At 54.5% G+C, this 13,746-nt stretch overlaps 1 protein-coding gene across 11 annotated transcripts in view; it reads left to right on the top strand.

The window, feature by feature from the left end:
- Positions 1 to 13,746, top strand: part of PEMT (phosphatidylethanolamine N-methyltransferase) — a 76,520-nt gene that overhangs the window by 4,597 nt on the left and 58,177 nt on the right. For 3 of the 11 annotated variants that reach the window (XM_045526861.1, XM_045526859.1, XM_045526867.1), the window contains exon 2: positions 7,338 to 7,445. In XM_045526861.1, coding sequence (XP_045382817.1) covers positions 7,353 to 7,445 — 93 coding nt within the window. In that variant the 5' untranslated portion in view covers positions 7,338 to 7,352. Of the gene's footprint in view, positions 1 to 6,681; positions 6,788 to 7,156; positions 7,253 to 7,337; positions 7,446 to 13,746 lie in introns of those variants that run through there. The other 8 variants (XM_045526863.1, XM_045526864.1, XM_045526857.1 and 5 more) reach the window with 7 other exon arrangements.

Raw genomic sequence — 13,746 nt, 5'->3', positions numbered from 1 at the left:
CTCCTGATCTTGAGTGATCCTCCCGCCTCGGCCTCCCAGAGTGCTAGGATTACAGGCGTGAGCCACCACGCCCGGCCACAAAATTGTTTTTCGAAATCTTTCCATTTTATCACCTCAGTTAAAATAAACACCAGGCCATCATATGAGATAACTTGTTTTGTGATGTTTTCAAGGACCTCAGTTTTGTCTTCCGTTAATTTTTGACTCAGTCAAGACTGACCAGGGCTGAGGCTCGTGGTAACCTTGGGCAAGATGCAAACTCCTTTTTCCTCTGCGTCTGTTGAGAGGATGATGTGGTTTTTCCTCCTTTGGCTGTTAGTAGGGTGAATTGCATTGGTGTTTTGAATGTTGAACCAGCTCTGAATTCCTGGGGTGACCCCCACTTGGTCCTGATGTATTCTCCTTTGTATATATTTCTGGATTTGGATTTTTATGGCTATATTTATGAGGAATATCAGTTTTCAGTTTTCTTTTCTTGTATTGTCTTTGTCTAGTTTTAGTGTTAAGATAATGCTGGCCTCATAAAGTGAGTTGGGAAGTGTTCTCTCCCTCCTCTTCTGTATTCTGGAAGAGATTGTGTGGAATTGGTATTCTTTTTCCCTAAATGCTTGGTAGAATTCAGGCAGTGAAACCATCAGAGTCTGGAGCATTCTTTTTCTGGAAGGTTCCTTTAATAGATATAGAACTATTTCTCCTTGAATGGATTGTGGTAGTTCGTGTCTTACAAGGATGGTCCGTTTCATCTAAGTTATCGGATTTGTGGGCGTAGCTTGTTCACAGTGTCCCCTTATAATTTTAATGTTTGTGAGGTCAGTAGGGAGGTCCCTCTTTTATTTCTGGAATTGGTAATTGTATCTTCTCTCTTTTTCTTGGTCAGTGTGGCTAGAGGTTTATCAATTTCATTGAAAAAACCTCCCCCCCTCCCCAGAGAACCAGCTTTAGGTGTGATTTTTTTTTTTTTTCAATTTGATTTTTGCTCTTATCTTTTATTTTTTCCTCTTACCTGCTTTGGGTTTAATTTACTCCTCTTTCTGAGGGCAAAGCTTATATTACTGATTTGAGACTTTTCTTCGTCACTGGTAGAAGCTATTTTCCCCTTAGCTCTGCCTTGCCAGAATCCCACAATTTTTGATGTGTTGTATTCTCATTTTCATTCAGTTCAAAATGTTTTTTAGTATCTCTTGAGCCTTTCTGCTTGACCTATGTACATATTCTTTAATGGATATCTTTCTGTTATTGATTCTGGTTTTAAATCTGTGGCTGTTGAAAAACATACTTTGTGTGCTTTTTGTTCTTTTAACACTTGTTCCATGCCCACTCTGCCCATGCCAGGGCGAAGGTCAGCCAGCTTACTGTCATTTCTGTCTGCTACATGCTGCGCATTCAGATAAGCAGCATCAACCTAGCAGGCTCTGTCCTGGACCCTAAGGTGAAAGGACAGAAAAGGGGTGTGATGCTCAGGAGCAAGCAGGGGAACGAGAGGGGTAACCCCTGGTGGAGGAAACCGGGTCCCACCATGGGCCCCACACCGACCAATGAGGGAGCACACAAGCCATCCCAGCTTCCTGCGTGTGGCCCAGGACACACCTGCTGACTGAAGAATGAATGAATGAGTGTCTTCACCTTCCTGAAAGGAGTTATGGATTTGAATGGGGAACTCAAGTAGCTGCTGGCCATTTCATTTTGCTGTGGGATTTAGGAACACTTCAAAGCAATGTTTCCTTCCAGGAATCGTCTGCCATCATCAGTTGTATTAGAGATCACTGTCATCCTGTGCCATTCTGAGATGGTCTCTGCTGTCCAGGGCTTGCTTGGCCTCTAATTCCAGCATTAGGGTTGGTGTCTCCTCTCTGGCTCTTTTTTTGGGATGCGTGTCTTCCCTGGAGGGCCCCTCCAGAAAGTGAGAGAGGCAACCTGGGTCTTTATTAGTTGATGTTAAGCAAGCAGAGTAAAGGGACAGGCAACCTCAGTGCCAGAACACCCCGTGCACCCTGCACTTTTACACCTGGCCTCGCCTTTGTCTGGAAGATGACACTGGGTGGTCGGTCTCGTTACCCCCATCCCACTGCAGGGAAACCTGGGCTTGGATTGGTCATGGGAGGCTTGCCGTGGTCACTCCCGGGGTGGTGAAGCTCTGCCCCAGCCCAGCTGCCAAAAAAACCCAGGGTCCTTCCAAGCCAGGTGGCCCTCAGTGTAGAAAAAATGGGGTGGGGAGGCTGCTTTAATGTGAAACATCTTCCCCCACTCCTACCAGAGAATGAAATTCTCAGAGGAAAATCTGGCACATTTGTTCATGTGTGTGTGTGTTCCAGGCACAAGGCTTTAATAGTTAGAGCCAAGTTGGCCCAAAATGAATGTTGGCCACACTCAGCTGATGATGCCGGGGCGTGAGTGCAGCTCTGGGAGAGGCAGGGGGCTGTGATTCCAAGGCACATTTTGTAGTGGTGGTGGGTCCTGATTGAGGACCCTGTCCCCTCTCTGGCCAGCACCCTCCAGGCCCTGTTCCTTCTGCTCTTTGATGTGTGTGATATGTGGCTTGCGATCGATGTGACTTTGCCTCTCCAGACCTGCTGTTTGTTCAGGTGTCACAATGTGACACACACGCTGGGTCCTGTTGACCCGCTGCAGTTCATTCCCTGACAACAGAACGTGGCTCCCAGGAGTCCCCTCATCCTTCAGTGAAGTGAAGTTGCTATGAGCCTCTTCCTTACTGACTCTTTGGGGTGCCAGTAGCTGAGTCCATTCACCGGCGACCCGTGTGACCCAGGTTGTTCCTGGTGGTCAGTGGACATTTCCTCCTGGTTGTGGTGGGTAGCTCCTCTCCTTTAGTCAAATTCTGAGGCCTCGGCAGCCCGTCACCTTGGAGGGGGATTCCATTCCTAGAATTACCAGGCAGCAGAAAGCCGACTTCTGCTGCTTGAATGAGGTTGGGGCTGGGGGAGTGGGGGACCTCCCTTTAGTCAAGGCAGCCCGCGATCAAGGTGATCTGACACTGGGAGGCAGAGCCAGGTGTGAGGCCTCAGGAGCTGTCTGCTCACATCTAACTTGGATCTGTTTCTTTTCTGCTGGTCCAATTTCAGTAGGGAGGTCCGCCCTTCTGAGTGGGTTTTAGAAAGTGACAGCACTCAGGAAGGGGCCTTCATGTCTCTCAGGAGGGGAGCAGGGAGCCGGGAGGGCTCCCCTCTGCTGCCTGGCAATCCACGCTGAATGTTCGTCATTCTTTCCTGCTAAGCAGGCGCCTCTCCAGGCAACACAAATCCTCCTCAAGGAGATGCAGGGTTACCTGATGGAGACTGCCCGCCCGGATACTGCCCTCCCCAAGACAGGCTGACCCGAGGGCACTGGGACCTGGGTGGAGGAGGGATGATGGGGCCAAGTTCTAGTTTTGACCAGTTCAGCCCTAACTGGGAGATCCAGGTGGATGTCAGTTCCTGCCAGGTTCAGCTAGTGTCAGTTGGTTAATCTTTCAGTGCCTCAGTTTCTCTCCTTCACCTTGGCTCCCACAAAAGGTGAAAGGGCTTATCTCTTGTTCACGTTGCTGGTCTCCTTGGGAGTGTTCAGGACCCAGAAGCACTGATTTTATCTGTCTGCTGGGGCGGGGTCCCAGGTTTTCTACTTGCCACGGGGCTTTGTGTCAAAGTCCTGGAGGGCTGGGCTGCCTAAGGCAGGCTCTGCTCCTCTCTGACTGGGGTCTGGAAACTTTGCTCTTATCTGCAAAGTAGGCTAACAATAGGACTTTTCTTTTAGGGTGGCTGAGAGGATTGCAAGAGATAAGGTGTGTGCTCACTGATCTTGGCAACTCGCAGTAGTGAAGCCCTCAGGCTGGTCATTTTGTTTGTCTTAGACCCCCTGGAGCAAGGCCCTCCTTAGTGGATGCTTAGCATTTTGTGAATGGCAGTTGAGTTGAATTCTTTACAGTCTCTTAAAGATTGCACTGGGCAGTGTTTCCCCCAGGGCCGTGGGGAAGTAGGGGAGAGTTCCCTCTGCAGATCTTTCTGCCCTTTGGACGTGTGTGAAATGCACCCCCTGCACCGACCTTAGGTATAAGTTGGAGAATCTGAGGCCTGCCGCGCCGGCCCGAGTACCCAGACTCCAGTGGGGCGGGGACGTTGCCCTCCCCCTCAAAATGGTCTCCTGCCCCTTCCCAGCAGGGCTCCCACCTTGCTTCCCAGGCCACTCCCCTTTGGGTGGCTGAAGCCTTCAACGGCCTCCGGGGAAGGGCAGGAGAACATGGGAATAGGGGATCCTGGCCTAGAAGAATGGCGGCCTCCTACAGAACTCACCTTGGAAGGGCGTTCTGGCCAATAATAAAATCCTTGTGTAGAGTTGTCTTATAAATTCCCGTGGGAATTGTCATTTTAAAAGTCAGCACATGGTCACGGCTTGCTGGCTGTGAGCTCCTGTGTCTGTGATAATTCAGGGGGGCAGGTCCGGGTCTCATAGGAGGATGTCCAGGCCCCAGTCGTCCTTTTGTGGGAGCTGTGGGGAGGCCAGCTGATGGGGCTTCCCGGTGTCTGGAGTTGCTGGGTGAGGAGTGTGGTGTCGCAGGGGAGGGGATGATGGACTCCTTCTAGTCCCTGACACACCTTCCACCCAGCTGCACACCCAGGGACAGACAGGTCTTAATCGGGGCCTTCACACTGACAGGGCCCCTGAGACTGACCTCTGCCTTAAACAGCTTCAGTCCCTGTGGTTCCTAGGAACCTTGGGAAGCCCTGCCCTCTCCCAGATTGGCCATCCCATCCCACCACCTGCCAATGCTTGTAGAACATTGCTTGATTTCTCCACCTAAAAGGTGCTATGAAAATAAATATTTGTGAAGCACAGCGTCTGGGCAGCTGGTGAATCTGGGCCCTGTGGCCTTGCAAGAGGCCATGCCCCTGTGTCCAGAGGGATCTGTTGGTCATTGCCGGCTGCGTGGTTGCCTGCCTGCTTGCAGAATCCCTACAGGGCCGCTTTGGCAATTTCCTGCCCCTTTCCAAAGCTAGATTGGAGGAGACCAGAGTCCCAGGAGCATGGGGTATCTCAGTGGAGAGTGCCTGAGAGACAACCTTTAGTCCTGGAGTTTTACTCGTGATGAAATGAGGGCCACTGTTCACTCAGCCAACATTTACTTTTTGTGCCAGGCAGTGGGGCTGGGTATTGGAGACAAAATGATCAACTAAAAAATGGTCCCTAGCCTGAAGGACCTGTCATGAGACAGGAACGGATAAACAGGTAATTGCTGTGGGCATGCAGTAAGGACACAGGAGAGGTTGCTGTTGGGAGCGGTAGAGGAGGTGTTCTAGCTGGGTTTTGAGGGATGAGTAGGAGTTTGCTAGTGGGGTGCAGAGGGAGAGAGGGTATTTCAGACATGTGCAGAAGCCAAAGTGAAAGGGTCTATGTGCGTGATTGGGACAGAACAGAAAGGGAGACAGGTGAGCAACCAACAGGCTGTGGAAGGTCTGCCCTCCAAAGCAGGTGTGACTCCCCCTGACTTTGAGTGCTGGGCTGGGGGAGCCATGTGGTTGAGTCCTGGGGTGCAGGGCAGCAGGCAGGTAAGGTTCCATGGAGAGGGTTCTGGGGGGAAGTCCAAAGGCAGGAGGCCATGAGGTCCTTTGCTATGCTCTGGGGGAGGGAGGGGGTTAAGTGGTTATATACAAGGGGGAATGACAGGTAGGGACAATTGGCTGACTGGACGATTGGAATGAGACGGGGCGGGGCTGGGGCTTGGCAAAGTTTTGGCTGGGGGTTGAGGAGGAGTGGAATGGGGGGAAGAGGGGGAGGTATGAGTGAGGACTTCCAGCTGGCTATGGTCTGCTGCTCACAACTTTCCCTCCCTCCCCCGCCAGGCTGTCAGCGGACAGGGCCTCGCATGCAGGAGGTGCTCAGTAAGGGTTATTGTCAACAGAAGATATGACCGGCTGGGCTGAGTGACCCTCAGACAGATCTGGAGCTCTTTCCTCCCCACCCCCTTCCCCAAAAGTGGGAGACAGAAGCACTGTTTGAAAGAATTTATTATATCCCCAAACGAAACAAAAAAACACACTGTCAAAGTCGGCCTTAGGGGAAAGATCACAGCTCCGAGGGACTTTACGTTTATTGTACAATTTAGTATTATTTTTATTTTGAATTGCATGTGGGGGGACACCATATTTTTCAGTGCATTTTATAAACGATTTTTAAAAAAAACTTTCTGAAATGGAAAATAAAGAAAAGTTTAGAGCAGAATACAAGGACTCAGTAAATACCACCCGAATTCGTCAGGGGTGCCTCTTCTTTTTTAAAGAAAGAAATCAATTTTGAAAGTGTCTTCTTGTTCCGTCCTCTCTGCCTTTAGAGCAGAGGATCTCACTACAGGGAATTTTGCTCCCAGGGGACATTTGGGAGTGTCTGGAGACATCTTTGGTTGTCACACGGGTGGAGGAGGCCGGGATGCTGCTGGAAGGTCCCAAAACATCCAAGGCAGCCCTGAGCCTCCACCCAGTGATCTGGCCCCAAATGTCAGCAGTGCCCAGGTCGAGAAACCCTGGTCTAGAGGCAGCAAGTGTCATGAATGTAGTGTATTGCGTTCCAGTCTTTTTTAAAAGTGCACACACAGAAAGAATGTTAAGTACTACATTGTTTTGCGTTATTCTCGAAAAATTTGTGTGTAGGCTGTGAGTCCTGCAGCTTGTTCTTTTCGCTTGGAGGTTCTGTGTTTGCCAAGGAGACGAGTTGCTGGATGTCCTTTCAGCGTCTGTGGCTGGGCTGCTGCAGGCACGGCCACGCTGGCTTTCTCCAGTCTTCGGTTCTGGCCGCCGAGGTGGTCTCTCATTGCTCCTGATCGTTCTCTTGTCAGCTGTCGGGAGTGGGTGGCGTGGCCGGGGGGTGGGCGTGCACCCTTGGGCTCAGGCTCGTCCCGAGGCAGGCTCAGGTGAGGAGAGGCACCGTACCATAGTTTTAGTTTGCTTTGGCCTCATTACTGGGGCTGAACATCTCTTCACGTATGTTCTCTGGGGCTTTTGGGAACCCCCGTCCTGGAGGGCCCAGTCACACCCAGGTTTGGTGTCCCTTCCTTTGGGGGTGCTGGGTGCCCATCTTCAGAGGCTCTGTTATCCTTGGCCAGCGTCCATACACATTTACTTCTGTGGCTGCCACCCGCCACCCTCCCGACAGGGCATGACACAGCTGATTAGGTTTCTGCTTTTTATCTTCCGTTTTATGAGACTACACTACAGTAACCTTTGCTGGACCTGTGTGTTCCTGAGCCTCCCGGTGTGTTCCCAAGAGGGTAACTTTGTGTCCAAGTTCTGGGGACTTGAGGTCCTGGCTGGCTCTGGGTGGGCCTCCTGCTGACACTGGCACTGTGCCCGCAGGCAGACCTCTGCGTTATGACCTGGCTGCTGGGCTACGTGGACCCCTCGGATTCCAGCTTTGTGGCTGCCATCCTTGCCATCGCTTTCAATCCGCTCTACTGGAACGTGGTAAGTGCCTTCGCACGAGAATCCGTCCTGCGGGGGGAATCCCACTGCCGCTGAGTCCCGAGTGTGGGGAGTCGCTGCCACTGCGGGCGGGACAGACAGGCAACTCTGTTCTTTCCTCCCGCATCTGCCGCTGGCTGGCGTGAAGTGCTAGACTCCTCTGTCCCGTCCCTGGGCTGCCCGGGGCTGATGTCAGGATGGTCCAGGACGCGGGCTGGTCACGGGAGCCTGCAGTGGAAAGCCGCCCCCCGTTGCCCATGAATGAGGGCTCTCTTCCCTCTCTGCCACATCACACAGTCAAGCCATTTGCTCGTGAATCCCCCCAACTGTGTGCCATAAACATTATTATTTTTCCCACCCCTGACCTGTGCTGGTAGCAGGAACAAGCCAACAGGAATTGAAAACAAGAGAAACCAGAGTGGCACCAGCTCATTGATGGATGCAAGGGGACACTTGGTGGCCTCTGCTTGGGGGGAGGGGGGGATGCGTGGGAATTGGGCTCTGGGCCCTTTGGGGAAGGTGTGGGAGGCTGTCGGCGCCCGCTGCGGCCTTGGTCTGAGGTACACCGCCGCACTGTGAGGTGGCGCTCCTGGGGTTCTGGCCACTCTGCCCTCTCTGGGGGGGCTGCAGGCTGCCGGCACTGGGCGTGCTGATGCAGAGCCCCAGATGCCCCGTGATCACCCTTGAGGCTAATCTGCAGAATAAGGCCAAGATCAGCATCAGCAACACACAGTTCCAGCCTGTTTTCATTTAAGGTGAGCCCTTGGTCCCAGGGCAGAACAGGACATGTTTTTCATCTGGTTTATGACTCGGGTCTCTTCTCCATCTGGGGAGAGAGATGCTGGGTGGGAGTGGGCCCGCTCATCTCAAAGAGGCCACATGCCAAAGAATGTGCCGTCCCTGCTGTCCTGGCCTGCCCCGAGGATGGAGGCAGCAGTGGCCTACAGAGGAGGGGGCTGCAGGGAGGGCCTGTGTCCAAACACAGGCCTCCTGACACTCCCCCCACAGAAGGCCTGGCCACCAGGTGTGCGGCCGGCTGGGAAGCACCTGTGCTCTCAGCCACGATGGCTCGAGCTGGCCCTGAGCCCCTGACACGGCCTCCCCAGCCAGGGCAGCATCCAGGGCTTTCCTCGCGCTCTCCTGGAGGGCTCCTCAGCTCCCGGCCTGTGCATCCCCCCTCCCGCTGCGTCTCTGCACACACCTGCATGCCGGAGGTATGAGATGTGTGAGACAGCGAAGGGGAAAGAGGGTGTGGTGTGTGGGAGGCTGAAGAGTGGACCTGAAGATGCCCACCTCCTGGTCCCTGGCCCCTGTGAAGGTTCCCGTGTACGGTACACACGCAGAAGGGCCTTCGCAGGCGTGATGGAGCCAAGGAGCTCGGCTGGGAAGGGCCTGGATGGTCCAGGAGGGCCCCGAATGCCGTCACACGCATCCCTACACGAAGGGGAGGCAGGGGGGATTTGACAACACGGAGGCAGAGGCTGGAGTGACGCGGCCACAAGCCAAGGCAGGCCAGCAGCCGCCAGAGGCTGGAAGGGGCAAGGAACAGTCTCCCCAGGGCCTGTGGGGGGTGCGGCCCTGCCCATGCCTTGTTTTGGGCCAGTGATAACTGCCTTTGGGCTCCTGTTCACCAGAACTGTGTGAGAGAATACATTTCTGTTGTTCTAAGCCACTGAGTTTGCAGTAGTTTATTAAAGCGGTCACAGGAGTGAGTACAGGGTATTCAAAAGGCTGCAGATTCCTGCTGGAAGAGCTCACGGTGTTGACCCTGGGGGTGCTGGGTGTGCTGTGCCCTCTACTGTCCACAGGCTCTCCACGGGGCCCCCACAGCTGGCCAGATCCTGTCCTCTGCTCCCTGCAGGCCTGGCCTGGCCGGCAGTTGTTCAAGTGCCCGAGGGTCTCCCAGCACTGGGGTCCTGGGGACATTTTATTTATGCACAGGCACCCTTGGGTCATTTCCCACTGGCCTTTCCAACAGTGTGTTTCTGTGCAGTTCATTTTAAAGCCTGGCCATGGCCCATAGAGACTTCCCAAACAGTGGTTGAGATGCAGTAAGATTTGGGAGATAGGCAGTTTGTGTCTGTGTGTTTGTTGTAAAAATTTTTTTTTTCTTGGTCATAAGTTTTTTTTTTTTTTTTTTGAGACAGAGTCTCACTTTGTTGCCCAGGCTAGAGTGCCGTGGCGTCAGCCTAGCTCACAGCAACCTCAAACTCCTGGGCTCAAGCAATCCTCCTGCCTCAGCCTCCTGAGTAGCTGGGACTACAGGCAAGCACCACCATGCCCGGCTAGTTTTTTCTATATATATTTTTAGTTGTCCAGATAATTTCTTTCTATTTTTAGTAGAGATGGGGTCTCGAACTCCTGACCCAGAGCAATCCACCCGCCTCAGCCTCCCAGAGTGCTAGAATTACCGGCATGAGCCACCGCGCCCGGGCAGTCATAAGTTTTTCATTTGTCTCATTTTGAAAAAATTATTCACTGGAACAGTTTGTGGTCATTAGCAGGGGAGAGAGCAAACTCTTCAAAGTCATTTCAGAAGGAGAAAAGTTACAGAAACTCGTCGTAGCTCAGTGGGCTGCTGGCCGGGGCCGGCGTGTGGGGGTGAGAGGAGCCGGGGGTCCTGAGCCCGGCTCTGGGATGCGGGGGCACAGGAAGCCCAAACTGAGGCTGCACCGTGGAAGCCCTTGAAGAACATTTGTTACATTTTAACAATTGCCAATGCACTTGTCCCTCGGTATCCATGGGACATTGGTCCCAGGGCCCCTAAAGATACCAAAATCTGAGAATGCTTGAGTCCCTGATATAAAATGGTGTAGGAATTGCACGTAACCTACACACACCCTCCTGCATACTTTAAATCATTTCTAGATCACTTATAATACTCAAAACAATGCAAATCCTATGTCAATAGTTGTTATGCTGTATTTTTTCTTATTTGTGTTATTTTTCATTATTTTCCCCTGAATATTTTCGATCCACAGTTGGTTGAATGGCAGACGTAGAGCCTGCAACAGGAGGGGCCGACTGTATCTGGCGGCACTTACTATGCCCAGGTGTGGTGCTGAGTGCAGTCCCTGCGGTATTTCAATGCATCTTCACAGCAGATTCTGCTAATGTCTCCTCTGGGGCTTGAAGCCGTCCATTCATTCATTCTTCAAGTATTTTTTGGGGGCCTACTGTGCGCTGCCACCGTCCTGGGGCTGGGGCGCACGGCCCTGGCCCTCACACAGTGGCACTCCAGGAGGGGCAGTAAGCGAACACATGTAGCACCAAGTGATCAGGAGGTGGGGGGCAGACAGCAAGGGTGGTCAGGGAAGGACTCTCTGATGGGCAACCTTTGACCAGAAACCTGACTCTCACGTGGGCGGGGCCCTCAGGTATCTGGGAAGAGCATTCTAGTCAGAGGAAAAGCCAGTGCAAAAGTCCTGGGGTGGGAGTATCCTCTGCGATTTCAAGGAACAGCCACAGGCTGGAGATTGCCAGATGGAGAGGGGGCTGGGGCTGGTGGTACAGGCTGTGCGGGCTGTGGGGGGCCTTTGATGGACTCTGAGCACCATCTGGATCTGAGTCAGGTTTTCAAGGTCGCTGTGCTGCGAACAGAGGAGAGGAAGCAGGGGCGGGGCTGGGAGGTTGGCACAGCAGTCGAGGCCCAAGGTGGTGGCTTGCTCGAGAGGAGTGGTCAGGAAGAGCCGAGAGCGGCATGGCCAGTGCATGGGGGGGCTGAGTGACCCCCGGGAGGGTGTGGCCATCGGCTGAGACGGGGCAACCGAGGGAGGACCATCCCTCTGTCTCCTGTCCCCTTCTAGGCTCCTGCATCCTCTCCGTTAGAACCCTTGTTCCCGAGGCCTCGGCCTGCTCTTCCTTGCTCAGCCCTGGGGAGGCTTTCTGGCCTTCTCTTATTGGGTCTCTGGGGGAGTTTCACGGGGCCAACACTTGCTCTTCCTGAAAGTGGCCTCCCTGCGCGCCATGCTGCTTTTCCGGCCCTCTTCCTGCTGCTCTTGTGAATTCCTTTTCTCTGCCTGTTGTCCATCTGCTAAGCCGGTAGTCACCGAGAACCCGCCGTGCGCCGGCCTCGTGTGTGTCCTCGGAAAGCCGTTGAACGGTCTCCGTCCCCGTGGAGCACAGACACATTTGTAATGAAAACTGTGATAAGGCTCAGGGTGCGAAGACCAAGGTGCTACAGAGGGACCGACAGGGGTCTGTGGCCTGGAGTCCCCAGAGCTCCGGGAGTGTGGGTCCAGGCACTGCGGCCCCGCCCGGGGGTCCTGGGCCAAGGCCCCACTGATGCTGTTCCTTCCCCATCTCCCTGAAGGAGGCCGCCTCTCTAGGGGCCAGGGAAGAGGTCCAGGGCCAGCCTTGCAGCCTTGAGTCCCTCCTCTCCCCCGCCCTGCCTCTCCTCTTGCAGACCCCACCTGGCTTCAGACCCCCCTCGTCAGCCACAGCCGCCTACAGCCAGACTCCCTGCTGCCCCTCCGCAGCCACCCCCGGGGCTGCTACACTCTGGCTGCGCTCAGAGGCCCCTCGTCCTCCGGGAGGGGGTGGGCCCTCTTTGCCTGGCCCTGGAGGCCCTCCTGGCAGGCATCCTCTCACTCACACCCTTGGTCGTCCCCAGGCCTGGCCCTTCTCTGGGTGATCTGGCCTCTAGTCCAGGGCTCCCTGTCGCCTCATCAGCCCCTCCTCACCCGGCCCTCTCTGGGTCGGGGCTGCGGACACCTGGGGCCATCCTGTGCACTACACGATGCCCAGAACATCCCTGGCCTGCCCACTAGGTGTCAGTAGTACCCCAGGCCCAGGTGGTCTGACCCGCCTCCAGACATTGCCAGATGTCCCCAAGGGGCACAGTTGCCCAGGTGGTCTGAGTGGCCACTGCGTGTGTCCCGTGTCCCCTGAAGGGTACAGCCACTGTTTGGCCCTTGCTGTCCCCTTAGACGGAGCGTCCCTAAGGAGTTGAAGTGCTCTGGGTAGCAGGCGCCGCCTGGACACCCGCCAGTGCCTGGGCCAGCACCATGCCTGGCGGAGACGGGCGTCCAGGCCGCGTTCACGGGCTGCACGAAGGCTGACTCAGCTCTTTTTTTTTTTTTTTTTGAGACAGAGTCTCACTCTGTCACCCTGGCCAGAGTGCCGTGGCGTCAGCCTAGCTCACAGCAACCTCAAACTCCTGGGCTCAAGCGATCCTTCTGCCTCAGCCTCCTGAGTAGCTGGGACTACAGGCATGAGCCACCATGCCCAGCTAATTTTTTTCTATATATATTTTTAGATGTCCATATAACGTCTTTCTATTTTTAGTAGAGACGGGGTCTCGCTCTTGCTCAGGCTGGTCTCAAACTCTTGACCTCGAGCGATCCACCGGCCTCGGCCTCCCAGAGTGCTAGGATTACAGGCGTGAGCCACCGCGCCCGGCCCTGACTCGGCTCTTGACCAGTTTTCTGCTGTGGCATCAGTGGTCTAGGCTCAGCCCCATTTGCGACATGTGCATATGTGCACCTGACTTTGTGAAAGGAAAAGGAATGGCAGGGAAGTAAAACTCAGTGTCATTTGTAGCAGACTCCGAGATTCCTGGCACCCCGGCTCCCGGAGCTCCCTGTGCCGGCTCTCCCATGCCTCTCCCATGCGGTGGCGTCAGAGCAGAGACTTGAGCTCTGCTGTTGTTTACAAAAGCAAAGTGTACGTGTGTTTTTTTCTTAACTCTTATCGAAGACCAATTGCTTGTAACAAATGTCAAAGCTGCTGGAGACACACCAGTGTGTCTGGGCACCACGGTGACCTAGAAGGATTTCTAGGGAGACTGCCCTGTGCCTGATTTACCAGCCTCGCTGGGACCCTGTGAGAGTAAAGGGTGCTGTCGGGAATCCTGCTAGCACAGCAGGTGTGACCGGGACAAGCCAGGGTCCTCCAGCCTTGGGAGGGAGCTTCCCAGTTATCTTTGCCCCTTCTAAGCCCAGCGCAGCCAGCTGCTTCCTGCTGTCCCCTGGTGCCCTGCCCTCAGGCCCAGGCCTTTGCTCTGGGAGACCCTCTGCGCATCCTCAGGGTCTGTGGTAGCCCCTCCCCTCCGAGCCCCTCCCACAGTGCTCCCGCCTGAGACCTCTCGGGCTCTGAGCGTGGGGTTGCCATTGGTGCCCGGGCAGCTCCTGCACGTGTGCCCGTGGGGGAAGGTGTCTGATGGGTCAGCTGCTGATGGGCGTCCCAGCCCTCGTTGCCCAGCCAGACCACAACCCCCACCCTGGCCCTGCTGAGGACACCCTGTGTCTGTGTCAGGACACTGGCCTGTCCGTTAGCCTCAGAGTCCTGCATCCCCAGAAGCCAC

The sequence above is a fragment of the Lemur catta genome, chromosome 15, assembly GCF_020740605.2.
Source record: "Lemur catta isolate mLemCat1 chromosome 15, mLemCat1.pri, whole genome shotgun sequence".
Lineage (NCBI taxonomy): Eukaryota > Metazoa > Chordata > Mammalia > Primates > Lemuridae > Lemur > Lemur catta.
Note: the sequence above shows the minus strand (reverse complement) of the source record. Positions and strands in the feature narration are given on the sequence as shown.